The sequence below is a fragment of the Pseudopipra pipra genome, chromosome 21 (assembly GCF_036250125.1).
Source record: "Pseudopipra pipra isolate bDixPip1 chromosome 21, bDixPip1.hap1, whole genome shotgun sequence".
Taxonomy (NCBI): domain Eukaryota; kingdom Metazoa; phylum Chordata; class Aves; order Passeriformes; family Pipridae; genus Pseudopipra; species Pseudopipra pipra.
The window spans coordinates 10,249,520-10,277,045 of record NC_087569.1 but is presented as its reverse complement, the minus strand read 5'-3'; the positions used below and the strand labels follow the sequence as shown (position 1 = coordinate 10,277,045).

The following is a 27,526-nucleotide window of genomic DNA, read 5'->3' as shown; positions in this document are numbered from 1 at the left end:
TGCACGACTATTTTCATGCAAAATTTGAATGGTTTTTTACTGCCCTTATGCAAAGTCTTAACTGATCATTTATCCCATGGCTGAAATCTGAGGTTAAGTACTGGAAAAGTCTCTGTGTTAATTTATTATTTCCAGGCTTATTCTCCCATCCTTTGCCTCTCTTTAACCTGAGCTTTGTGTATGGCTGGTGACCTGAACTCTGTGCTTTGGCTAAACTTAATATCCCATTTTGTACTGCTCTGCCATACTGTAGGTTCAAAAAAAACCCCAAAACAATAACAACTGCCCTTTTTTGCTCAGGCAGTAACAGACTCCAGGACCATAAGCCCTGCAGCAGCCACCTCTCCAGTGCTGCTGTGAGAGCAGAGCTGGCTGTGCCTCCCTCCCACAGCTGCACAAATACCTGCTGATCCACTGTTTGCCTTCCTCCAGCTCCCAGCTCAGAGCAGCCTGGGCTCCTTCCCCTTTTGATGTGGGAATGTGCAGCTGAAGAATTCCTTCCTTTGTAGTCACAGCCTTTTTCAAGAGTTTTGAGTGTTATAAATTAGTGCTGCTGGAGATGGCAAACCCATCCTAATGGCTTTGATTGAACCCCACAGCAGCTGACGAGGGAATGCACCACATCACCCCTGCCATGCTGCTGTGACACTGTGGCTCTTGCTACTCAGTAATTTTTCTCCTGATGTCTGAAACTTCTTCAGTTACTGCAGATGCCTAAATTTGGTTGTCTCGTTTCTTTAGCCAGATGAAAACTCCCTGGATTTCTCTTCCTGCATGCTGCGCCCCGGGATTAAAAATGCCCAGGATCTGGCCTGTGGAGTGTGTCTCCTAAACGTGGATTCCAGAAGTAAAGTAAGTGTAATGGTTAAACTCCTTTTTAATTACAGTCTGGACTTGCATTTATGGAATCCCAGAATGGTTTGGGTTGGCAGGGAACCTTAAAGCTCATCCCTCTCTACCCCCTGCCATGGGCAGGGACACCTTCCACTGCTACCCCGCGTTGCTCCAAGCCCCGTCCAACCTGGCCTTGGACACTTCCAGGGATGGGTGTGTTGAAAAAATTTTCATGGCTATAATTTGTAAATGGCAGAGGGCAAAGCAGACTCTGACCTATAGATGGGACTCACATAAAATCCTATAATCAGTGTCCTGTATTCCTTGGGCTTTGGTGTGACGCAGCCGTGGAGAAAGGGTTAAATTGTTCATAATGGGGAAGAAACAGGAGACTAATATTTAAAAAGTATATATTTTTTTTTAACAAATGAAAATTTTTTTAATGGCTTTTCCTCATGAAATGGGTCACCAGAGGGGACTGCTGCCATTAGCAGAGCTGGGAGGGACTCCCAGGACACGTGCAGAGTTGTGCCAACCCGTTAACAATACTGGCACTTTTCCTGACTTTTTGGTTTCAACATCATTTCAGAAAGAAGAGAAACCTGTGGAAGAGCTTCCTAAAAAAGTATGAATCTGTAAAAAAACATTCTTTCTGGACTCATTCTTAGCTGAGTGTGGAAGGCTGAAGTGCTGACTGGCTCTCAGCTGTCATTCTCAGTTGTACCAATCATTAATCCTCCTCCTCCAGTCATTTTTTGTGACCGTTAACACTTGATCTGATCAACTAACATGCTCCAGAGCCTCCCCTTTGTCTTGTCTGCATGCCTGTACTTGTGACCAGCTTTCTGGTTTTGTGCTCTTCCTGTTGTGTGGTAGAAAATCCCCTGCAGTGAGTTTCTGAATTTGTGTGTCTGTGGCAAAAGAGGGGGGATTTTAGGGGTTTTGTGCTAGAAATATTGACTTTTGGCTATATGTAGCAGGCAGTGGCATTTTTAGAAATGTCTGCAGGAAATCCAGGGTGTGGGGAGCAGGGCTGGGATATTTTTTTAAATAGGGAGCTGTGAAGCATTGGAAAATATCTCCTAGCAACAAACACTGAGGTGGTTTCAGCTTGTTCATGGCTTCACACGCTCTGCTCAGAGGCTCCTATTGTAAAGCAGCTTCAATTAACAGGAGGAAGTAGATCAAATTCAACCTGAAATAACACTAATAGCAGGAATTGCACCTGCCTAACTCACAGCAGAACTGGAGCCAGGGAAATAAATGCAGGAGCCGTGTGCTGGCAGGCAGGACAAGCCTCACCTCGTTAGGGATTCGGAGCAGAAGTAGAAGATGCATAAAATGAGGTGAGTTAGTTGCCAGGGGTCAGAGCAGGCACTGTGGTAACCACAGGGCTCCCTCCAGGCAGGTGTGAGTTGGCTCAGGTGTGATGGCTGAAGGTTTTGCCCACCTGTAACTCAAATAAAACACAGTTTATGGGGTGCTGTGCTCAGGGGAGGGTCCTGCCACGCTGTGCCATTCCAGGGTGATACCTGTGCTGTGTCCATTTTCCACTCTAGTTTTAGATCCTGGAGTAGGTCAGACTGTCACACTCCTTTCAATTCTTCTTTCAGGCCTTTAATTCCGAGACAGATAACTTTAAGCTGGCCTATGGAGGGCACCAGTACCACGCCAGCTGTGCCAACTTCTGGATCAACTGTGTGGAGCCCAAACCTCCAGGTCTCATCCTGCCAGACCTGCTCTGAAAGCAGCTGCACTGAAGGTGGAGCTTTGGGTCTAACAATGCAGGACTTGGGGTAACTGGTGGGGTGGAGTAAGTGGAGAGGCTGGAGTTGGGCTCAGGATTTGAAATGTTTGGGGTTGAGTTTTGGACTGTAACAGGTTAAAGCCACTGCCATGGACAGTGAAGAATTCATTTGAAATGGCCATGGGTTCAGAAATAACCAGAAAAAAATGTAGTATGGCAAAAAAAAATGTGGCATTTCAGACTTTCTCAACATGAAAACATGTTATTCTGTGTAAAAGCAGCCTGGTAGCCACCATAAACCTGGGAGAAGCCAGCACTGAGCCTCCCAAAGAACCTGGAACCTGGGCTGATTTGCATAGAAGTGACCACTTAAGTACTTGGAGTCTGTATTTGTAAGCAGATCTTCTCTTTAACGTGTTTGGGATATGGACCATGATGTTGTTCTTCAAATATTTGCTGCTGTGATATCACAGCACATGAGTCACAGCAGGCAAAATGAATTATGGACTCCAAGGAATGAGACTGGAGGGCTGCTGTGGATTTACACCTCCAGTGCTCTGTGCTGGGAGTTGTTCTGTGTGCAGAACTGGTTGGTGTTGGGGGGTAAGGACTGGAAAACTGTTGAAATTTTCCCTGTAATACCTGAATTCTGTAGTACAGGCAGCTGGAGTTTAAAACTTGCAGCTTTGTTGTAAATACAGATAAACTTCCCTGGAGCTGTCCCGAACTCCAGGTGTGATTTATGTTTCTCCTGACCCTTTGGTAGCTGTGTGGCTGCAGCTCTGGTGAAAACTGGACTCTGCTGATACAGCACATCTGCTCCTGTGTAGATACTTTCCCTTTTTTGGATGTTGAGATGCTTTTCCTGATGGGATGCCTGTGTGTAGCTTGTGCAGTCTGGTGCTACCTGTAGTAACATGTTTCTGTGACTCAGAGCTGGCAGCACAAGGTGGCCCTTGGCTCTCTGTGACAGGGAGTGGGATTTAACACCCAAAGGGATTTAACACTGGAAGCTGGGGGTCTTAGCAAGCTGGTGTTTGGGGCAGGGCGTTGTCTCCCTGCTGGTTTGTGGTTTATGGCAGGTACTCACCTCTCTGAATAGGAGGTTTGTATTATTTTGTCACAAAATGTTACCTGTAACACCTGAAGTACCTGATTCTTCCTTCAGATCCAATATGCAGGGGACAGTGCAGTGCTATTACAGGATTTCAAACCAAGTGGGAGCTTCATTGCATTATGAGAGACTTAGCACTATCCAGTCTGGGTCTGCAGGGAATGCAGTGGGGTGTAAATCCATGGGGTACAACTTTCTCCTTAATTCTTTGACTTAAATTCCTCAGATCTCTCCCTCCTCCCCAGAGATATCAACAGCTTTTCCAAGTTAATCTTGCCTCCATTACAAGTACCTGACACTGGCCTGTGGTTATTTGCCGAAACAGAGATCACAGTGAGGAGAACGATGCTTTGTATTTAAAAAACAAACAAGCTTAGTTATACTAAACTATTAATTAGCCCAAATGAAAGAATCTTGGCTCGGAGGTGTCTGGCTCCTCATTTACACCAATTACAGTAAATCTTGCAGCCTCAAATTAACTCATTCACAAAATAAAGCACCGTGTGCCTCCAGTCGCAAACTCCAGCTAATCCAGCAGCAGATTTTCCACGGTGTGACAGGGACTGCCCACATCCTTTCCCTTGGCCAGACGGGATTTTTTTTTTTCCCCCTAATTAAAAGAGGATACCACAAATAAGAGGCCACAGTGTGAAACTCAAATCACCAGCTGTGTTGTCACAGAAGCGTTTCTCAGTGGTGGTTTTCCTGTGCTTGTTACCAGGTCAGTCCCCTCCCTGAGCTGTGTCCGTCGTGTCTTTTGGCCCATAAAAATAAGGAATGGGTGTTTGTGATTCCAATTGCAGCAGAGCTCACTGAGGGATGACACTGCTGCTCTCCTGCTCCCACGGAAGGCACAGCACAGGCCCCGTCCCTGCCTCTGTGGAAGCAGGAAGTGTTCTGTTCCCAACACCTTCCTGTCGTGGGAACACATGGAATGTTTGCATGGAGATACCCCATAAAGGCACTGCAGAGCGAGGATCAGCTCCCTGATCCCAGTTATCCCACTGACTCCCTGGAGCATCCTCTCGGATCTTGCTGCCAGCCAAAGCCCAGTGTCCTTCCAAGCTGTATCCAAGGGGACAGGATTGTCCCAGCCCACCTTCCCCCACCCCTCCTGTGCACGGGCACCCGGACACGCTGCCTTTGCTTTGGCTCTGTGCAATTTCAGGCCTGTGACTCCTTTTCCTGCATGGATTCTGTCACTGGAAAAGAGAAACGGGATTTTTCTTTGGTTTTTTAATGTCTGTGTTTTCTAGAGCTGCCTTGGAAAGTGGGTACCTGTGGAAAGTGGATTTTCTGTCTCTTTCTGTATATTTGGAGTTCTAAGGGACTATTAGCCTGGATATTTAATGTATTTATGGCTTTTCCCCATTCTGTCCCTGGTGCTTCCATGGTGGCAGCTTTTCCCTGGTGCTGGGAGTGCTGGGGGCTGCTCCAGCCCCTTCCCTGCCCCTCCATCTCCGTGCTTGGGTGTGAATTCCTGGGTACCTGCCCACCGCAGAGGTCACCTGTGGCCTGGGAATTGTCACCTCATGCACTGACCATTCCAAAGTCTTTCCCTCCCTGGCAGCAGCTTTTCTTTACTGGGTTTGGTCTCAGCAGCTCCTTCCCTGAAGTCCGTGCAGGGTTTGTGAGTGAGTGATGTTCAGGCTCAGGTGGAGCAGGAGCTCATGGAAACCCTCGGAATGCTCAGAGTTCCTCAGCTACATTGGGAATTAATTAAACTTGAAGCAAAACCTGCCTTTCCAATAAAAGCTGCTGTTGTACAAACTGCTGCTTCGGGTTTATTTTTAATTTTGGACCTGCATTTAATTCCAGTTCTCAATGTTAAAATATGAATGTCGTAATTCTGTGAAGTGATCAGAAAACTTCACTTTATATTGTAATTCTTCTCCTGCCCTCTGGGCAAACATTATTTCTCTTCCAGAAGTGGTTTTGTGATTATTAGTCAGAGCTTTTGGGTTTGTTCTATGCTGGAGTCACTGCTGGTATTTTAAATCCCATGAGAATAAGTGTTATTAATTGACTTTAGTACCTTGTTTACTCCCTTGATTCCTGCAATGATTTATAAATCCTGTGTTGAGATTCAAACCTTGTGTTCAATAAAGAGCTCGTTTTGTATCTCACCAGCCTGGGAAACTGAAATATTTATATCATAATGTAAGTGAAACCTGCTTTGTGGCTGGGATGTGGAAAGTGCCTCACCAAATACTGAAAAATATAAAATATTTTTTAAGCAATTAAGACACCACTTGGAAAAGCCCCTGGGGAGCAGGAAGAGGGATGTTCCCCTCAAATCCAGTGGGTGTGCTTGCAGCAATCCAAGCTGAGCTGTGGCTCTCTCTCTTCTTTGGTTTCTATAGATTTAAGGATGGAAAAACTGGATTTTGAGGGGGAAAACACTCATAGAAAATCTTTTTTGTTGGAGTGAACACAAGAGGAGCTTTTGCAAAGAAATACCCACAAGCATTAACACTGTAATGTAACCTTGAATGGGGATTTCAGGTGAATTCTTTGTTTCCTGATGTGCTTTATTAGGCAATTTCCTTTTTTTATAGGTCTAAGTTTCCCTTGTGTTTAAAAATCAGCCTTTGGTGCCTTCTTGGCTGAACATCAGCATTTTCCCTCCCCTCAGTACTCAGGCAGTGGAATTATGGAATAATTCACAGCGGAGAATTTTTACCTTCAGTTTTTACATAAAAAAATACTGTTAAATTACACACTGACCACTTTTTGGGTAAGGTCTGATTTTGTGAGCAGATTTGAGTTTTTAGTTATTTTTTTCCCCCTTAAAATGTAATGTATTGGAATGTCTCCAAATTAACAATTAATCTTGATTTTTACTCTCTAGTTCCTTTCTTACCATTTCCCTGGCTGCACTTTTAATTCATGATTAAAAAAGGGAGATGAGTAAAATTCATTTTTTTAAGTGGACATCCGTCTCCTGTGTCTGTCACTGGAACTGGGACACAGCCATGGAGAACCTGAACTGGGAGCAGCTGATGGCAAACCTCACCTTTATTTTCAGTAGGACAAAACTCATCTGGGAAAAGCAGGAGGAAAACTCTCCTGTCCTCGTGGTGGTGAAAGACACCAAGATCCCTGTGTGGATATTGTTGGAAAAAACAGTGTTGTGACTATTGGGGGGGTTTCTGGCTGTTTTGACTATGTGCATCCAGGATCAAAGGTGGGTTTGCAAGGGAGTGGGGGCAATACATCCCTGCATTCAGGGAACAGTGGCTTTGGATGCCTGTGGAAGGGTGAGGAATGAGCAGTGACTTTTCACAGGGACATCTCCATGGGGTTAACACAGCTGGAGTGACTCCCACAGGGGCTGAGAGCTCTGTCCTGCCACCACCCCCCAGCCAGTGCCCTCTGGCCTCCCTTGGAGTCTGTGAACTTCCCGCATCCTCACTGGACCTCCTGGAGTCTGGGAACCACAGAGCTCCCCATCCTTCCCTGGGTGAGTCTCAGCCAGTGGTGTTTGCTCTGGAGTCTCCAGTAAATGGGAAGATTCTGGGTCAGAGATACAGGTCGAAGCCTCTGTGGCAAATTCACTCTGATCTAGACTTCTGTTCCAGCCAGCTCTGGTTTCACTCCTGAGCCCAGGGAGGTTGAGGCCATTTGAACAGTTTTGTGTTGGCTTTATCAGTATTTATTTCAGCCCTGAAGACTTTCAGTCTGGGGAAACCAAGGACCCGGTCGTGCCACCCTGACACAGCACAGTCCAGCTGGGAGAGCCCTTCAGCCAGGCCTGCTGCTCCTCAGAACCTTGGCTGCCCACCGGGACTCGGGGAGGTGCAAAGAGTGCACCAGCCCCAGGGCCTGCCCGGCTGCTGGGAGGAGGAGCAGGAATGGCAGGATGGATTGTGAGGTGGGAGCCGAGTGCTGGGAACAGCTCGCAGTGTTTTCCTCAAGGCTCGGGTCCAGATCTGCCCAAAGCCGCTGCTCCACCTCACGCCGTGTTCCCGCTGCTCCCGGAGCTCCATTAGCGCCGCTCGGAACAGGAAACCAACACATGTTCTGGTTTGATCTTTATTGATTTTTTTTTTTTTTTTTACAAGTATAGAATCTCATTTAAATCAGCGATCGCGGCATCCAGCAATCTGCCTGCTCCTCCTCCCGGGGCAGAGGACACCGGTGTCTCCTCAGGAACGGGGCTCTCCTGGGTTCCGGTGACGCTCCAGGGAAACCAGTCCCTTCCCTGCCGGGAGGGGAGCGATGGGCGGGAGCTGCAGGAAGGCTTCTCCCACGGAAAGGCTGGGGTTGGAATCACTCCCGGCACACACAGCACGAGGCAGAGCCTCCGTGCCCGGCCGGGAGGGTGGACAGATCCGTTGGCGCGGAATAATCCCAGAATGCAGCATAACCTTGAGGACGGAATGGAGTGATTTGGAAATGGACTAAGGCAGATCATGACCGGGCTCGGAGCTGGAGAATCAAGCGGATTTACCAACTTCCAACAGAGTGGTTGCTGGAATGTTCACACACACGGCCCAGCCCCTCGGGCAGGGGGCCCTGCATGGATTCCTGAACGTCTCTTTGGTTGTCCAGCGGGTTCAACCCTCTTGCTTCTGTCTTGAGCCACATCTGGACAGGATCTGTCGACTTTCCACCCGCAAAACACACCAGCATTTTCCAGCAGTTGAAGTGTATTCCAGGACTATTGCCCTGGCGTGGAATGAGTTAAAAAGGATCTTGTATTTATTTGATTTGAATCGTTCCAATTTTATTTTCCTTGTGGCTGACACGGACTGATTCACTTTTTTTCTTTTTTTTTTTTTTCTAACTTTGAATACGATTAAGAGCTGACTAAAGATCTCAAACACTATATACTGAGAGTCACTATGGATGTTAAAGAAAACACCAGCACTAGCACCACAGCCCTGTATTCCAGACTTCCTGGTGCTTGGAAAACCTGCTGCCGTGGAGCAGGGCCTTGTTCACTCTGTGCTAGTGCTGCTCCCGAGCCACTACAGGGTTTTGCAGGGAAGCAAACAAGCTATAACGAAATATCCAGGCTACTACCGCGTCACAAAGCGCACTTGGCTCATCAACTCTGCCAAATGCCTCTTAGGCCTTTCCTTGGAGGGCCCTAATAAACTGACTAAAAAAGGAGGGAGGCTTTATGGAAGGAATAAACTCATAAGGAGACCTGGTTCTGCTAAATGAGAGAGATGCAGATGGGAAATCCCCATAGAGAGAAATGCTTTGAAGGGAATCGTTGGCCTTGCAGGTTAGTGAGGTGAGAATTGAGGTTCTGCTGTATGGTAAAGAATCAAAGTTGGCTGTAGAAGAAGAAGGGAATGTCTCCAGTCTGGTTGTCTCAGAATAGCGCGTCCCTTCTGTTGTGCTTCCTGTCTGCAGTCCCATTAAATTCCCCAGTAAGGCATCAGGGGTCTCCTCTCTCTCTCATAAACGTCTGGGATGATGCCGTAGGGCGTCTGTACCATTTTAACCGTCGTCTTCCCGAAGAGCTTCCTCTCGTAGTCTATCAGCTGCCTCCAGAAGCCCACGTTGGGCCGTATGACGGGGCGCCGGGACTTGACCCAGTTGTAGGCCTCGAAGAGGGAGACCTTGTGGTACTTCATGAGGAAGGCGATGCAGAGCGTGGCCGACCTGCTGACGCCGGCGGCGCAGTGCACCAGCGTGGCCCCGTGTTTCCGCGCCACGCTGTTGATCTTGTCGGCCACGCTGTCGAAGTACAGGGAGATGGGGGCGTTGGGCATGTCAGCCAAAGGCACTTTGACGTATTCAAACTGGGGCCAGTTGAAGTTGGGGATCTCGATGGTGGCGTTGATGATGCAGGTGATGCCCCGGGAGAGCAGCAGGTGCCGGTTGGAGGCGACGCTGCCCCGGCTCAGGTACAGCGAGGGGGTGATTTGGGCGATGCCCCCCAGGGCACCTTCGGAAAGCATTCGTGGAGCCATCAGAGTTCTCGGTAAGGAGTTGTGGCTTCTGGAGGTCATGGAGGATCTTGGCACTCACGCTTCCATTATGGGAAGAGGTTCAACGGGATCTTCAGCCAAGGGAAGGATTGTCTGGCCTGGTGGTGGTGGTAGGACAGCGAGAGCTTCCTCTGCTTAGTCACTGCAAAACACAAGTGAGGCCACATGAGAGGGGCAGCTGTCCCTGAGCTGTGTCTGGGCGAGGGAACAGGAAACCCCAGCTCACCCTGCTGTGGCCTGGCAAAGCTCCGTGGGGAACGTGGCTCTGGTTTCACAGTGCTCATCACCACTGGGCTCCCAGGCATCGCCTGGACAGAACAGCAACAAAAAATCTCCCAGCCTAATTAGCCCCAATTACTCATTGAGGCTTTACCTGTGGGCCCGGACAGCACCTCACCCGGATCAGCACGTGGAAGATGAGCTACACCTTTTCCATGCTCAAACCCAGCAGCTTCACAGCTGGCCAGAGTCCAGAGGGATGGTGAGGAACAGCAGATGCCAGTAATTTACAGCACCCTGCCCTCTCCCCAGTGCCACCCTTCTCCTTTTTTAGGTGTACCAAAGGCCCCGCCAAAGCACATAAACAGAGGAAAGTCGCTCATTAGGAAAGGGGGTGAGTCACGTCCATCCCGATCACTCACCGGCTCTCATCGAAGCAGGGGAAGTGTGGAAAGAGTGACCTGGTTATGTCAGAAGCTGAGAGTAAAACCCAAGCAGAGGCTGGGACAGGGGAGGCTCTGCTGCTGCTTTAACGCCTCATTAATGCTCTGGAGAGAGACACGTGTCCCAAAGGCTCGGGATCGCCCGGGACAGCCCCTGCTCTGATTCCCCCTGCTCTTTTAGGGCCTTTCCAAAGCCAGCAGGGAAACTACAACCAAGGGGATGAGCCCTGGAGCATTAATAATTTGCCAGTCTGTGAGTTCTCCAGCTGCAGATGGGCTGTGGGAGAGGCTCTGGTCTGTGCAGGCTGGAGAGGCCCTGCCCTGCCCGGGGACCTCTGAGCCCACCTGTGTCACTGGCACTGCTGGAGAGGAGCTGGGGGATGCTCAGCACCTTGAGGGAGTCAGATTTGTCCCTCCACCAGTTCACTCTAATTATGTTAGAGGGTCCTCAAAGGGCTGAGAGACCCCAGCTATGGCTTCCCCAGTGTCTGCCCACATCCCATGCTCTGGGGAGCACCAGCAGGTCCCAGCAGTGGCTGGTGGGATCGCCCGCTCCGCTGCCAGCGGAGTTTTGGCTCCGTGGTGCAGGAACTTAATGAGCATAATGAGGCCTCTTCTGTGGCTCTTCCCTGCTGGCACCTCCTTGAGCAGCTCCGGAAGCCGTGGGCCCAAAGAGCTGCAAGAGCTCCTGCCCCGACAAGGAGCAAGAGCTCCTTGTTGCTGCAGCTGTGAACGCGCAGCTTCCCCCGTGGACACCCCAACACAGTCACCCAGCAGGAGCAGCAAGGAAAGGGGTGTTTTTGTAAAGGAATAAAATCTTCTGAGCAGGGGAAATCCCTGCTCTCAAACAGCTTTTACTGACAACACAAAGGATTGGAGCACTTACGCTTGGTCACAACCTGTCCTGCTCCAAATCAGGGGTCGGTACCGGGATGTTGTGGGGTGCTGATGGGATGGCTCACAGAGTGTGTCCAGTGCTGACCTGGGGAGAGAAGAGAGCATGAATTTTACTGGGATCTGCACTGGACCTGATTTAGGTGGCTGTCCAAGAACTGGGGGGGAGGATCACTGTTCCCTGCTGGTTGTGGGGCCGACAGAGGCCTTGGGAGGGCACTTGCTGCCGACACTGTAATGTCACCAATTCCTGCCAACAGAGCACTCACAGTCATGGCAGGCCCAGAGGAATCTGAGCCTGGCACAAAAATCATGGCTCAGAAAAATATTAAATAGTTTAAGTAATTAATTTGCTCTAATGTCTCCTTTAGCATCTGCCCAGGTGCTAAATTCCAGACACACCTCTGCATCCTTCTGATGGTGTCCAAAGCCACCTGGTGGGGAGCTCCTGCTCCTGTTCCCTGAGGCACTGCTGGAAGTACGGGGTGAACAGGAAGGGGCAGAGCTGGTGCCAGAGCCACAGCATTCCACTCCTGGAAAGTGGAGGATGGGGCAACATCACCTTTTCACTCTGCCAGACCAGAAGCACCACAAGCCCCCAGAGTGGAGGTGAAGCAGCTGGGAGATGCTGCTGGACCCCGGCAGAGTGAGAGCAGCGCCTGCCCCAAACCAGCTCTGTGCAAGGCAGACCCTCCAGCTGCTCCCAGGGGCACCCGGAGCACTCCAAGGGTAGTTTGGGAAGGGCTTTGCTGCTTTCCATACAATGCTTCCTGTTAGCAGGCAGCAACTTATCCAGATATTTGCATGTGACAGGCTAGGCTTGCTCTGCAAACTCTGGGGCCACCAGGCTGGCACCAAACGCCTGCGTGCCACCCACTCCCAGCACCACCACCCACTCCTGGCACCGCCAGCACGGCCCCTTGAAGCCCATCCAGTCCCACCCTCTGCCATGGGCAGGGACACCTTCCACTAGCCCAGGTGGCTCCAAGCCCCATCCAACCTGGCCTTGGACACTTCCAGGGATGGGGCAGCCACAGCTTCCCTGTGCAACCTGTTCCATGCCAGTTATCTCCCCAGGGCTCCGAATGGCTGACAGCAGCAGCACGGCTTCTGCTGGATGCTGAGCAGCTCTTGGCCAGAGTGAGTGAATGCTTTGGAGAGGAGCTCATTATTTAGGCGAGATAAGGCTGCTGTGCTCCCAGCACATGTGCCTGGTGGCTCAGGATGCTGCCCAGACACCGGGGGAAGGCCACCAAGGGAGAGGGGCAGGTGCCAGCGTCCCTTCCCGCGTTCTGTGGCGCTCACAGCAGGAGCTGCCTGGGATGCCACTGACTGTGATGTGCTGTCTCAGGCATGTGACAGAGCCACGCTCCTGCCCACACACACCAGGCTGAGCAGCTGCTGGCGTGCAGGGAGCTGGGAATGAAAGGGGCCTCGTCTGCCTGGGCTGGCAGCGGCTCCTGCTGGGTGCGGCGCCTTCAGCTGAGACCGGGAGCTCCCACCAGGCTGTGTGAGCCTTCATCTGGCCCCAAAGCTGCACCCCCTGCCTGGCCCCAGCTCAGACAAAGCCTTGCCCAAAGCCTGCTGTTTTGCTCCCACAAAACTCCATTTGCCTTTCTCAGCACACCCGTGTTATCCCGCTGCAATCCAACACTGTTGCTCTTCATGCAGCAGTCCCCGTCATTGTGCTAAAGCAGAGAGAGAGAGAGAGAGGAGTGAAAAGCCTCTTCCCAGCTGTTGCTGGGTGCAAAAAAAAAAAAAGAGGAAAATATCTGAAGATCAAATAAGGGACACAGACAGCCCAGCCCTGGCTGTGCCACCTGCAGTACCTGGGGAGGCCGGTGGCACAACAGGCTCCTGGCACGGGAAGAGGCACTGGCTGCCTCCTTCAGCCTCTGCTGCGGGAGCTGCACCAGCACAGCCAGGCTGGACCATCTCATGTGCAGTACAGACCCCACATCGCCTCCCATGTTCCCTGGTTGGAGTTTCTGAGTGGTGGCATAGGCTGGGGGGTCACACCACCACCCTCGGGGTGCTGGGGCCTGTCCCAGCTGCCTTGTCACCACAGGAGCTCCCCAGCACCAGGCAGGGCACCCGAGGGTTGGGATCCAGAACTGTCCCTGAAGCAGCACTGAAAGTACCTTCCAAAGGAGCTGGAATGTGATTGTGGTTTCCTGCAAAGGGCTGACATTCCCAGATGGTGCAGTGTGGTCCTTTGGGAAAAGACTGGCTGGTGATGGGCTGGTAGCAACCAGGTGTTCCCACTGTCATAGCCTTGTTTGCTGAGCTGACTCCAACTAATGAAAGAATTAATCTTGTAACAGCCCTGACCCCCAGCAAATCCCTCTCCAGACTCTGCCTTGGGCTTGCTCATGCAGACAGAACAGCCAGTGCCACGTGCTGACCCAGCCAGGGAGGGCTGGGACCCCTCCAGGGTGGCAGGAGGTCCCTGGGGACCCTGGTGCTGCAGGGGCAGGACCGGTGCAGCCTCTTCCCTCCCCGGCAGCCTGGTGGGTTCTGCCATTGCCCTCATCTGCATAATCAGGGGTGGGGGAAGAGAGTGGGTAATTACAGCCTGGAGAACAGTCTGCTCTTCAAAGCCTCCAGGTCCTTTCCCAGAGCTCCTGGCCAGCACCATCCTCAGGTGCAGGATTACGGAGAGGGGACACTTTTCTAGCACCCACCATGTCCAGGATCTCATCCTGCATCCCCTGGCTCTGCTCAGCTCCACGGCTCAGGTGGGTCTGGCTGCTCCTGTCGGGCTCTGTGTGTTCTGCTGTACCTGGAGGCTGAGCTCTGTGGTTCACCTGTCCCAGAAGGGGCAGGTGCTCCCATGGAAGGCAGGTTGTATCCCACCCGGGCTGGATTTCCTGCTCCTCTCCATCAACGGGGTTTCCAAAGCCATACAGCAATGCCTTGGTTTGTGCTTTGGTGGTGCAGCCCCTCGGAAAAGTTGCTGCTGGCAATGCTCCTGGCTCTGCTCTTCCAAATCTTGCAACAGCTGGAGTTTGTTTCTCTTTGCTTTCATTCCTGAGAATGCAGTTCTGCTAACAAAGGCTGAAATTCCCATGGGAAAGCGCTGCTGGTTCCTGAACCTCCTGAGAAAGGCTTGAAAACACCTCTGGAAGCTCAAAAGACAGAGGCACACGGGGTGATGTGAGTTAAACACTGTGATCTCCAGGACAGGAGGGAGAGCTGGTCGGGCTCTAGACAATGAGTTGGCAAGTCTGAGCTTCTGCCTTCTTATTCTGGTGCTGCTGGATGGTTTGCTCTGATTTGGGGGATTTTTTTTTTTTTTTAGTTTTCTTTTCTTTTTAAAGTGCCTCTGTGGCTTGTCCCTGAGGGACTTTACAAAGCCCTGCAGTTTGTGTCGGGTTCTGTGTCAGTAACACAACAATGGAGCTGGTACCTGGCACAGGTGGAAGCTTCTCCAGACTCCCGTCCCCCTGGACTGTAGGTTTAGGGTGAGGGGAGGCTCAGGGGACTGGTGGGCCCTGCTCTACTGGTGGAGCAGAGACACTGAAGCCCCTGGTTTTATTCCCAGAGCATCATCTGGGATTCGAAGCAGGTTTGTGGGTTGGGTGTGTGAAATGTCAGTACTGAGGCAAACCTTCTCCCCCCTCCCAGGAGAGGAAAAGTTATTCATTTTGGAGATGACAAATGCTCTCTAATCCTGCAGTAAAGAGAAGAGTCAATATCGCAGGCGCTGAATGAACGAGCCTGCCCAGGGCTCTTCCCAGCCAGGCTGAACAGCAAATTGCTTCAGAAATGGTCCTGGAGAGTGGCATTTCAAATACATTTCAGCAGAGAGCACAAACTGCAGCCATTCTCGGGTCAGGGCTTGCTTGTGCACAGTCCAAGGGAGGCTGAAGCAGAGCCGGGAGGGGAGAGGACGTGTGGGAGCCGCCGGCTCCTCGCTCCTCTTCCCAGCCCTCCTGCAGCCCTTTGCTCTGCCGGGTCCTTGCTCCCCTTCCTTGGGTTGTGGTGGATGCGCTCCCGGAGCCATTACAGGGGCAGAGCCAGCGGCACATCCTCGCCATGAAGGGATGAGTGGTTTGGGTTTGGAATGCAGAAGGAGGAAGGGGAGCAGGCGGGGACGGCGGGATGGTCTGGGCTGAGACAGAGGATGCCGCGACCGACCCCTGATCGATTGTGCTCGCAGCCCGCGCTGGCCTCTCGGCGAGCGCAGGATGGGAGCTGTCAGATGTTAAATCAAGATAATAATCTGTCTGCCCGGAGCTCTGAGCAGGCCTGGCTGCTTGGGCAGCTCCCAGCACAGCCGGGTTCCCCGCGCTTGCCAGAACACACCAGTAACTTCCCAGAGGATTCGTGGAAGAAAGGGAATCGTGCCCAAAACGCACCACAAGACACTCCTCGCACAGCCCCCCGCTGTCCCGGGGAGCTCGAGGACCTGCTCGTTGCTCAACGACCCCGGATCAAGCACATTTAGTCCCCGAGCACAGTCTTGCCTCCCCCACACGCCTGGAGTCTGGGCTGCTCCCATGACCCGAGCCAGCTCCCCGGGCTGGTGATCCCTGAGGAGCCTGTCCCAGCCTGCTGCCGCTGCCTTCTGAGGGGTGACACTCCCGTGGCACGGCTCGTCTCCCTCCCACCGGCACCCCTGGGGTGCCCTGGGAGAGGCCAGGGCTTGGCAACCTCACCCGCTGCCTCCCGCATCTGGTCACCAGCCGTGCTCTGCCCTCCCCTCAGCCCCTCCTCACTGCCAGCCAAAGCCTCGCTCCCTGACAACCCCGGCACCAACACAGCAGGAAAAATGGGCGGTGAGGTTTTTGGAAGGCTCCATCCAAGGATGATGCCACTGGGCCCCGCTGGGCAGGGCCCATGGCTGCCAGGCAGGGCGGCAGCTCCACTGACTCCGGATTCCCACTGTCACCGTCTCCCTGGCGAGGCGGCGGATCTGCCCACGGGCACGCTGTGATCCTGCCACACAGCCACCCCCTCTGTGCTGCTCTGGAGTGGGAACAGGCAGGGCTGCTTCCTCTCCACTCGGCAGCTGGATCCTGCCAGCTGCCAGCCAAACCTCTGGCCATAGGGAGAGCTCCCGGCCGCAGGGACGGAGCGAGACGGGGAGCGGGCGCAACCTGGAGCAAGCTGGTATTTATAAAATCCTTGCTCTGCTCTGAGGACAAGCCTCCCTCGGCAAGCAGCGAGAGGATTCGATGCAAGAAAAACAAACCATCCTCCTTTTTAAAGCCACGTTTGCTCTTTCAGAGCCATGGGCTCCTGCACACCCTGCTCTGCGTGCCAGTCCCTTGGAGAGCACAGCGGGGGCACGGGGCTCGCCCAGGACACACCAGGAGTGTGGCCACCTGCATCTTGCTTAAAAATTCTGGGTGGGTGAACCAATCGCTTTAAAAACCAGAATTAAGCCTTGAGAAGGCACAAATGGGACCCAACAGTTGTGGGCAGCATCAGCTCCATACTCGGCTGAACACCCAGGGCTGTTTTCCAGCCCCGATCGTCTGCTGTGAAGCACCACAGATCATTTCAGCGCCAGCTGATGGCATCTGGATTGCATGCAGAGTTTGGGAAAGCTCCCCTGCTCCATCCCCTGCTCCCTGTGTCCAAGTGTGACCCGGGGGGATGTGGATGGGGAGGAGAGGGGCACACTCAGGGAGCAGACCCACGCCTGGCTCCGGCTCCCGGGGTGCTGCAAGATGGAGCCTTGTTTTTTCCGGAGCCGTGCCCTGTGCAGTCACAGCTGACAGGAGGGACACAATCTCTTCCCTGTTAGCCGAACAAAACACAGGGACCTGGTGTGTTTGCTCGTGTGTGACCCTGCCAGGCCCAGGGCTGTGCCTGCTGCTGCTGTGCCCGGGCTCTGCCCCAGCCCACCCCAAACCCCATCAAATTGAAGGCAGCTGCAAATTCACTGCAACGTGTCCTGGAAATGGTCAGGTGCTTCCATGCTGGTGCTCACACGGGCCTTTTCCAGGGGCAGTGCCAACTGGTGCACGCTCTGAACAGCCCAACTTCTCATGGGGGTCCCAAAGCCTGGCACCCTGATAAACCTGACGGTGACACAACCCTCTGGAGGAATTCCTGCTGGGCAGAGGCTGCCCATGCTTTCCCCACGCTTCCCAAGGCCAAGCAGGAGCTGGGCACAGGGCAGTGCAGCTGAAGGGAGGACAGCAGGATGTGCCCACAGCAGCTGTAAGGAATGAGGTCACCTCTGAGCACAGCGATGGGGTTGTGCAGGGTAACAGGAAGAGAGGCCAGTTTTAATCAGCTGGGGGGAAATCAAGTTTACACGAGGCAGCGATTGCTTCCCGTGCAAGCAGCACGGGGGCAGCACCCCACACCTCCCAGGAGGTCATTCCAGCTGCTCCAGGCTTGGGGGAATGGCATTTTTTAGGGACACTGTGTAAACCCACATTTCCTCCATGAAGGACTCTCCCCTCCCTGAGCTGCTGCTCAGCCTCCTCCAAAGGGAAGGATCCACAACCACCTCCCTCTGTGGGGTGGGATGGTGGAAACAGGGACAATTAAAGTCCCATCAGTCCAGACACCCCAACCCACCCTGCTGTGGGTGAGCATGGCAGCACCTGCTGCTCCTTCCTGATGGGAAACTCAAATTTGCCTGATTATTACTATTTTATATTATTTTTAAAGCAGGGAGTAGCCACAGAGCTGAGCCCACAAGCTGCCTGCACTAGAGGTGCCCCAGGAAGTGTGGGCAATGTATCTGCCTCCAGTTCTCCAGCGTTATTCCCAAGCATTCATGGAGCTGGGGCTGCTGTTCAGAGATTCCTCAGCTGTTTCCAAATGCCAGAGCCCTCTCTGCTACATGCTCACACTTCCCTTTGTGTGATGGTCACTCAGAGTGTCTTTTTGGAAGTGATAAATGGGGGGGGGGGTGTGGTGAGGGTTGTGTGCCCGGAGAGGAGGGGCTGGGAGAAGCTCCCGTGCCTGGTTTGAGGCATTACCCCACCTTCTAGGGAAAGCCACCCTGGAAGGAAGGTGGTAGCAGGAAGCCTGGAAGGCTTCTCTGGTGAACAGCCTCGTGTAAACAGCTCTGGTGGGGCCAGTGTGTGGTGAGTGGGAGAGAAGCTGCTCCTGGTACCCACTGCCATGCCCAGGTGCCTTCTCCCTTCTCCTCATTCCCAACCTCTTTTTGCATGCCCAGATGTGCAGGTGGCTGCTTCCCTGGGACAAAGCTGGTACCGACTCTCAGAGTAGAGGTCTGAGACTTTCTTGAGCAGGCTCTGCATCCCTTTCCTCCCTCCCATGACGTCTGGCTCAGACAGAAGGTTTCCCCCACACCCTGTGCATTTCTAGCACTAGAGCAGCATGAGCTCTCTGCCTTTCCAGCTCCAAGATTCCAGCTGGGATCAGGTATTGAATTAAGCCATGCAAATTTCCATCTTGCCCTGACCAACACACGGAAGCAGTGCCAAAGCCCAGAGCAGACCCTGCAGCGCAGCAAAGGCTCAGATCAAATCCCTGGGAGTTCACCTTTGTTCCTGGAGGAAACTGGAATGTCCGTGCCCGTGCCCAGGACCCAGGCGAGCCCTCGGGGGCAGGAAGGACAGGCAGAGCTGCACGTTCACACCTTCCGGGCATAAATCGATTAAAACCTGCTGCATTACTGCTCCCCTGACGTTCAGCAGGGTCACATCAGCCAAGTCGTGGCAGCAGATCTCTGCCAGTGAGGAGCAGCACGTGCCCCCAGAATTAGGGACCCTTCTTTCTCATTCCTTGGGAACCAGAGTGCCACAGAGCTCATCCCAACCACCGGAACGAAGCACACACCAAGGTTTACAGCGAGGCCCGGGGGAGGAATCCACTCCCTACCAGAGCAGGGACGGCCGATCTGGTGTATCATCAGGGAAAACTGTTTTGTCAGTGCTAATCCTCCACCATTCCTGTGGCAGGGGCACTAGGGATAAACCGAACTTGCAACATGATATTAGGGCATCTGCCAACACTCAAACCTCCAGAATAAAAGGCTCATTTGCTGCCCAGTCAAACAGGTTATAATCCTGCCCCATCTCCCTACAGCCAAATGCCACTCATTGATTACTGGTGTTGCTCAAAGCAGCTGCTCCGGAGCTGAGTCAAGGGCCACGCACACAACCCGTCTGGATGAGAGGCCGGGCAGCCGCAGGCACGAGCCGGGGTTTGGTGGCACCAGCGTGCCCTGAGAGCAGGGGGTGCCCAGGGCAGGAGCCAGGGAGGGGTCTTAAGAGGGGAGTGCCAAGAGCAGGATCCAGCGATGGGTGCTGAGAGGGAAGAGCCCAGGGCAGGATCCAAGGATGGGTGCAGAGCTGGGGGTGCCAAAGGCAGGATCCAAGGATGGGTGCTGAGAGGGAAGTGCCCAGGGCAGGATCCAGGGATGGGTGCCGACCTGGAGGTGCCCAGGGCAGGATCCAGGGATGGGTGCCGACCTGGAGGTGCCCAGGGCAGGATCCAGGGATGGGTGCCGACCTGGAGGTGCCCAGGGCAGGATCCAGGGATGGGTGCCGACCTGGAGGTGCCCAGGGCAGGATCCAGGGATGGGTGCCGACCTGGAGGTGCCCAGGGCAGGATCCAGGGATGGGTGCCGACCTGGAGGTGCCCAGGGCAGGATCCAGGGATGGGTGCCGACCTGGAGGTGCCCAGGGCAGGATCCAGGGATGGGTGCCGACCTGGAGGTGCCCAGGGCAGGATCCAGGGATGGGTGCCGACCTGGAGGTGCCCAGGGCAGGAGGCAGGGACGGGTGCCCCGCTCCGGCAGAGCCCGCGGTGGGGCTGGGGCTGGTTCCACGTCGAGGAACCACCCGAGCTCTGCCCGGGCTGCTCTGGTGCAGCTCCGAGGTGACACCCTCTCCCTCGTCGGGCTTACCCGGGGTTTGAGCCCCGGCCGCCGGGTTCTTGCCGCGCCCCGCTCCTTCGGGCACCCCCGGCAGAGCCGGCGCTGCCCCGTCCCAGCGCGGCCCCGGCCGGGAGCGCAGCGGGGCCGCATCCGCGGGGCGCTGAGCGGGCACAGCCCCCGCACCGCCCGCTCCGGAGGGATGCGGGGGGCGGGATCCCCTCGGCCCGTCCCGCCCGTGCGGGCAGAGCCGGGGGGCTCCGGGGGGCTCCGGCGGTCCCCCCGCAGGGCACCGCGAGCGGCCGGGGCGGGCTGGGGCAGCGCGGGGCGCTGGAAACGCGGCGGGGAACGGCGAAGAACGGCGGGGCCCCGCAGCCCGGCCACGCGGGGCCAGCCCGAGCCCCCTCCCCGTGCCCGGCTCCCCCCTCCCGCCCCGGCCCGGCCCGTCCCTACCATGGCTCCGGCGGCGGCTCCGCGCTCCCTCGCGGCCGTGGCGGCGGCGGCGGGCCGGGACTTTTATCGTGCTCGGCCGGCTCCGTCTCGGCGGTGCCACCTGACCGCGGTGCCGGGGCCGCCCCCGCCCGCCGAGCCGCCGTTACCAGGCTACGGGGGGCGGCCCGGCCCGGCCCCCGGGCGGGGGCTCCGGGAGACCGGCCCCGCTTAAAGGCGCCGCCGCCGCCCCTGTGGGGCAGGGGTTGTGTGTGGGGCAGGGGCTGTGTGTGGGGCAGGGGCTGTGTGTGGGGCAGGGGCTGTGTGTGGGGCAGGGGCTGTGTGTGGGGCAGGGGGCCCTGCGGGGATGGGGACGCGGCGGGGATACGACTGTGTGGGGACGAGTGGGGATCCCTGCAGGGATGGGACCGTGTGTGGGGACAAGTGGGGGGGCCCTATTGGGGTGGAGACGAGTAAGGGTTCCAGTGGGGGCATAGCGGGGTCCCCGTGGGGATGGGGACAAGTGTGGGTTCCAGTGGGGATGTGGCGTGGTTCCTGTGGGAATAAGACTCTGTTGACACGATGGAGTCCCTGTGGACAAGCAGGGGTCCCTGTGGGGACATAACAGGCGTCCTGTGGGGATAGGATGTGTCAAAGTCAATGAAGGGACATGGTGGGGCCCCTCTGGGGCCATGAGAGGATCCCTGTGGACATGGGGATGTGGCAGGGTCCCACTGAGGACACGGCAGCGTGCGGGGATGTGGCAGGGCCCATGACATCCCCTGTTAGGGATGGGACATGTCACGTCCCCGTGGGAACCCTGCCAGCACGTGGGGACAAATCCCTTGGCTCAGTGGGTGGGGAGGGGGTCAGCCCTAGGACAGAGAGAAACCTGTTTTTTGTGACAGGGACATCCCAAGCCACAGCCACTGCTCCTCCCGACGCTGGGAGCAGGGTAAAGGAATGGGGGGGTGGCCCGGGGGACCCTCACTCCCAGGGCTCCTCCTGGCACCGTGCTGGGGGCCAGGCTGGACCCTTGCCATGTCAGAGTGGGCTCAGGTCCTTGGAGAGGGATGCCATAGGCTGGGATCGTTCTGGATGGATGCTTGGGGCTGGGGAATATGCATGGCAAAGGGGAGAGTATGGCTGGAAACTGGGGGGTGAAGGTGAAGGGTGTGCTCCCACCACCTCACCCCCATGGCAGGGACGGGACAAGGCTGGCACTGGGAGAGGAGGAGGAAGAGGAGGAGGAGGAGGAGGAGGAGGGCAGCCTCCACCGTAACCCCGCAGCTGCTGGAGCGAAGCGTGGCCACCCCAGCCCGCTTTTGTCCGCTCTCCGGTTTTGCTGTCGCACGCTCAGACCGAAATAGCCAAAATCCCTAATAGGAAGCTTCCCCCAGCCCGAGCCCTCGGCTGGTATCTCGCTCGGGCAGGTTTCATGACTCAGCAGCCCAGATGGAGCCGTCCCTCACAGCCCTCAGCTCCAAATCTGTTTATTGCTCCAGAGGCTGTTTTTCCAAGAGCTTCACTGCTTTATAACAGCCAGCGCTCTCCCTTAAAACCCTGCCTCTCCAGCGAGGGCTCGCGTCACACTCAGCGCGGAGGTGGGCGAGGAACAAAAATAGACAAATTAAGAAAACCTCAAAAGGCCAAAAAATGAAAATGTGAGGGTTTTGGCTCTCCGAGCTCCAAGGTTTGCTTTGCCTCCGTGTTGCATCAGCTCTGCTCTTCCTCTGCTGCCTTCCTTGGAGCTGCACCATCTCGGGGGCAGAGAAGAATCCCCGGGTGATCACAAGTCTACGAGAAGCTGAGAGACAGCTGAGCCCCCTGGGGTGTCCCCCCAGAGCTGAGGTCGAGGCACCGTGCCCTTGGCTGGAGAGCGGAGCCCTGGCGGTGCAAACCTGGGGTGGTGTTGGCCACAGGCAGCACAGGGATGGATTTTGGGGTTGCAGCCTCTGGGGTTCCCTCCCCAAGTATCTAAACCTCTCATTCCCCCTCATCACTGTTGAATGAGAAATAGGCTCTTGCACAGCTCCAGTTCCTTGTCCTGGGTGGTTTTTAACTACTCACACAACTGCACAGGTGTTTTCAATGCTGGTGTAATTCGTGTTTTTAACCTTCACCCTGCCGGGAGTTTTATGTGTTCATAGTGTGGGATAGAAGATGTGAAGAGGGAAACTTGGGAGGCCTTTGACCCAGGGACACAGAAAAGACAGCAGGGAACAAAGCTAAAAGGGAATGTCAGCTCCTCCCCACACTGAACCCTGGGCAAGGGTTCACTCCTGGGAGCTGGGGGCACTCAGTGGTGGCTGGGGGCTGCTGGTGGCCCCCACCCCTCCTGCCAGCAGTGTTGGCCGGGATGGATGTACAAGGGGCAGGTGGGACAGTGAGGGTTTGCTCCTGAGCACAGGGGAGGGGCTGGGCAGTGGGTGCTTTCTCAGGTACCTGCTCACTCTCTGCCCTGGTATGGGGGGACAGCAGGGCCTCTGTGGGACCCCCAGCCCTGGGAAGGCAGCCCGTGCTCCCACCAGGTACAGCCCAGGTCAGGTAGGGCAGCAGCAGCTCTTCTGTAAGGCACACATGGTGTTGTGGGCAGGTTTTCCCCCTTCCCATAGGAACTGTGCATCTATTGGAAAAGTTTCAAAGACTGTGTGGGGACAAGATGCTTGAAGCAGGACCAGCCCCCCTTGATGGCACCCCACAGTGCCTTTGGGGGTGATGGTGTCGGAAGGGTCAGGACTTGACTCTGATCCTTGTGGGTCTCTTCCAGCTCGGGATATTCTGTGAATCTGTGAAACCCACCTTACCCAGCCCAGCCTGGCAGATCCGCACCGTGCTGGGGTGAGCGCGGTCCGTGGGTCCCGGGCACATTCCCGAAGGGAGCGCCTGACCACAGTCCATTAACTGGTCGTTAGGGCCATTACCTTAATCACCGGGTGTTCTCCTGCTCTGTATCAAGGTGTGCTCAGGGTCACGCAGGCTGAGTGGGGAGCAGGTGGCTGCCTCCTGCCTCCTGCACGGCCGTGGCAGTGCCTGGATCCGCTGCCACCCATCCATCCATCCATCCATCCTCTCCAGTTTCCATGGCTACGCCAGAGTTTACTCTTCCCCGCCTTCCACCGCCTGCACGGGTGTGATGTAAAAAAAGGTCTTTATGTGAGGCAAAAAGCCCAGGGACTGGGACCTCCTGGTTTTTGGGAGCAGCAACTCCATCCAGGGTGGTCAAACCACAGCATGACAGGCGCTGAGTGTCCTGGCAGCACCCGCAGCCCACCTGAATGGCACCTTGGAGGCCTTCAGGGGGCTGTGGCATGATTTTGGGGCGCTGCCTTCCCCTCCTGGCCTCCCTGATGGCGGCAGGGACCCAAGGGAGGCGGGAGTGATCTCCTGGGGACAAATCCAGGCGCGGAGCCATCGGCCGCCTGGCGCTCAATGCGAGGTGACAGCGCGGAGCAGAGATCCCTGAGCTGCAGCTCCTTAATGGGAGAGAACAAAACCCGAGCTTGGGTCACCACATGGGATTTCAGTGGCCAAATGTGGGTCAGCAGAGGCCTCGCCGGGGAGGCAGGAATGTCACAACACCGCAGGGATTTCACAGCACCACAGGGCAGTCACAGCACGGCAGGGGTTTGATCCCTTTCCAGGAGCACAAGCAGCAGAGGGGCAGCGTATCCCAGTCCATGGCCACATTCCCTGGGCAGGGGGATTTTGGCTGAGGGGCTCCTGGGATGTGGCTGAGGTGCAGTTGGCTGTGAGGGTGTGTGATCATTTCCAAATCCATGGGTGCTGTGATTCACGGGGCCAGCGGGTGAAGCAGGAAGCATTCCCATAGCCTGGCTGTGCTGCACCCGGCTGTGTTCGGCCATGGGGCAATCCTCGTGCCCTGCCCATGCATCCCAGGGTTCCTGCCTGCTCCTGGACACCTGGTCGGGCTGCCTGTGCCCCAAGGCCAGTTTTCCCTCTGACGGGCTCTGGGTGACCCTGAACTCCCCAGGATCACGGCTCCACTGTGTGTTTGTTGCATTGAAGAGGCCCCTCAGTAGCAGGGGTGCAGGGATGGTGCATTGTGCAGGGACCCCGTGGTATGGGCTGTGTTTCAGCAGCTCCCTCGGGGAGATGCTGGGCACAGAGGGTGCCTGGGTGCTGTTTGGCCTCGGGAGGGTGGGGTGAGTTCCATCGGGCACTCGCCCGCTGAGTCACGGGGCTGTGCAGCCAGAGCTGTGCCGTGTGTGCCTCCGGCCTGGCCCAGAGGGGATGCTCTGTGTCCTTCCCTGACCCCCTCCCCACACCCCGGGACAGACTCTGTGGCCAGGCTGGGCAGTGAGGGCTGGTGACTGACGTGGCCTGGCAGCTCAACCTCCCCAAAGGCGCTCGCTGCTCCTTCTGCCTCTTCCACCAAGGCTCCCTCCCTCCCCTCCCCATCCCAGCCTGCACATCACTGCCTGCCTCCTGGCCAGCTGAGCTGGGGGCTCACCCCATCCCAGATTCCCCAGACACCCCCTGGAAGCCCAGCCTGGAGGGTGCTCTGGCAGTTCCTGTCCCTCCAGCACTGCACAGGGTGCTCCAAGCTCCTGTCCCCATTTTATGGGAAGGGCTGGGGAGTGCTGGTGTCTGCAGATGCTGGTTCATAAAAGACTGACTTTCCAGACAGGCTTTGCAGAAGAAATGAGATGCTGGTGATTGTATGGAGAGCTCAGGGAATCCCAGGGTGTGTTCCCTGGAGCAAAGGGTGATCCTTGCTCGGGGCTGTTGAGAGCCTGCAGTGGGGCAGAGACCCAAAACGCTGGACACTTGTGTGCTCCAAACTGCTGCTTGACCCCATCTCTGGGTTCCTCATGCTCTTCCCTACGCTGTCTCACCTGTTGGGTTCCCACACAGTCCTGACCCAGCGCTGCCGTGGAGTGACAACACACGGCTGGTGTGTGTGGGCTGGCTTGTGGTTCCCCTGTGGAAGCATGTTCGTCTCCATGGTGGGATGGGGGCACAGGGGGATGGGGGCTGCAGGCATTTGTGTGCATGAGGCTGCTGGTGGGTTCGCTCTCCGACACTCTCCATCAGCTGCAGTCACAGGGAGCGCAGTGGGAACGCGTCTGCTTTTCCTGTGTCACTGTGAGTGCTTTCTCCACACTCACTGATAAATCCGTGCTGGTTTTTCCCGGCAGGTCACCGAGCCAGTTTGCTGGCAGGGCAGAGATCACCATGGGGCACTGCTGCGTGGTTTGGATTTTTCCCTTTCCCAGCTCTGGGGTTTCTCCAACCGCGGCTGGAAAGCCGCCGTTCCAGCGCGGTGTTTGTCTCCCAAGGAGGTGGTTTAGGTTTCACAGGCCCAACCTGATGGGAATTCGAGCAGGCACTAAAACTAGAGCTTCTCATGCCTTCGTTATCGGTGCTATCTGCTCCGCTGGGCAGCCGTGGGGAGCGCGGTGGGAGCTGGTGGGAGCCCGTGCTGTGCCGGGGCAGCACGAGCCCCCGGGATCTGCTCCAGGCAGCCCCCACCTCCCGGGCTGAGTCACCAGCAGGCCGAGTGCATTTGCTGCTGGTGTGACGGCAGCTGTAAGTCCCAAAAAATCCCCCAGCACTGATGCTTTAATGACAGGCGGGTAGCACAGCCCCGAAGAAGACTCATCCCGCACATACCTCATTAGTGGTGACTAAGCCCGCACTGGGCTGGAGCAGCCACAGCCTTCCCACGTCACCCCAGCCCTGGTGTCACTAATTCTGCAGGCCCCGAGATCCCAAACCGCCCATCTCCTGCCAGTCCCCGGCCTTGTTCCATATTTAATCTTTCATGTTCACCTGAGTCTCTAATTAAGCTCAGCCGTGAGCCCATGGTGTGTAGTGAGGGCTTGGCATTCCCGGAGTGCTCCGTGTGTGGGACCCACACAGCAGCCCACTGAAACAACCCCCAGCTGAAGGTTTTCCCTTTGTTTTCCCTTTCTTTTTAATTCCTCCCCCCTAAACTAGCACTAGGCAGGTGTGTAATGCTAACTCAAGGCAGGTATGAATCATAGAATCCCAGAACAGTTTGGGTCGTAAGGGACCTTAAAGCTCACCCAGTTCCAACCCCCTGCCATGGGCAGGGACACCTTCCACTAGAACAGGTGAGGTGAAGTGCGGGCCCATTAGCAGCAAAGCTCTTAAAAAAGGAATGTGTGGACTGTTTGGGGCTTTTTTCCTTTTTTTACAGTAAGGGCATGAATGGTCAGCTTGAGGTATTCAAAAAGAGCTTTTTCTTGTGTTTCTATTCGCTGGCAGCAGCTGTCCAGGGAGCCTGTGTTGGGGTGAGGCAGGGCAGCATGGAAACCCCAGGTGCTGCTTCCCAAGCCAGTATCCGGAGGAGCCGGCCAGTGTCAAGGGCTGGAGCAGCTGGAGTAGCCACCATCCTCCCCGACATCCCAGCTGGCTGCCTCGCCCTTAAGAGTCCCCCAGTCCAAAACACCCCCGGCCTGGCAGTGAACGGGGCTCTGATCCCCCCGGGGGCTGCAGGGTTGGGCAGGGGGAGAGACGCGCATTGTAACTGGAGCAGCATATCCATGGCAACCCCAACTTTTCATCAGTGTTAATTACTTACACAGTGCCAGAGCTGCGCACGGCGCCTCCCAGATAAAGATACATCCCCCTTCCAAGCCTCCCTGAGTGACACCGAGGCGACAGCGAGCTCGGGGAGCCGGGTCTGGAACGCGGTGACGGAGACATTTTGTGAGGAGAGGAGCTGGGATTTAAAGGAGGGGCGTGAGAGGCAGCCGGGAGCTCAGGGCAGCTTTTCTCCCAAAAAAACACCTTCCCAGAGCGTTGGGCAATGGCCCCAGCCGATGTGACAAGCAGATCCGTACCCCAGATCCTGCTGTTGGGGTGTCTCTGGTGGCTGTGCCTCGGTGGGTGTGTGGGGCCACACGGCTGTGGGGCCGTGGCCGTGGTGAGGGCTGGCAGCAGGTCACACTCACGGGCCTGTTCAGGTCCCTTTGGGGCACAGGGATGTCACTGAGTGGGTGAGGATGTGGCTGATCCCGGGATGGTCCCAGCAGGTCCTGGAGTTTTTGGCTCCTCTACGGCTTTTTGGTGCAACTCACGGCACAGGAGGCCGGG

The 27,526-nt window shown here is 55.7% G+C and overlaps 2 protein-coding genes across 7 annotated transcripts in view; one reads left to right on the top strand and one right to left on the bottom strand.

Moving 5' to 3' along the window:
- The window catches only part of SYNRG (synergin gamma), a 40,112-nt gene extending 34,293 nt beyond the window's left edge, over positions 1-5,819 (top strand). For 4 of the 6 annotated variants that reach the window (XM_064678093.1, XM_064678097.1, XM_064678096.1 and 1 more), the window contains 3 exons: positions 742-852; positions 1,424-1,459; positions 2,448-5,819. In XM_064678093.1, coding sequence (XP_064534163.1) covers positions 742-852; positions 1,424-1,459; positions 2,448-2,579 — 279 coding nt within the window. In that variant the 3' untranslated portion in view covers positions 2,580-5,819. The remainder of the gene's footprint in view (positions 1-741; positions 853-1,423; positions 1,460-2,447) is intronic. The other 2 variants (XM_064678094.1, XM_064678098.1) reach the window with 1 other exon arrangement.
- Positions 5,820-7,716: 1,897 nt separating this feature from the next.
- Positions 7,717-20,597, bottom strand: DUSP14 (dual specificity phosphatase 14). Its single transcript, XM_064678106.1, has 3 exons — positions 20,465-20,597; positions 11,192-11,287; positions 7,717-9,785 (listed from the first exon to the last, which is right to left on the bottom strand). The coding sequence occupies exon 3, from the start codon at positions 9,662-9,664 to the stop codon at positions 9,068-9,070; it is 597 nt and encodes a 198-aa protein (XP_064534176.1). The 5' UTR covers positions 9,665-9,785; positions 11,192-11,287; positions 20,465-20,597; the 3' UTR covers positions 7,717-9,067.
- Positions 20,598-27,526: the final 6,929 nt, after the last annotated feature.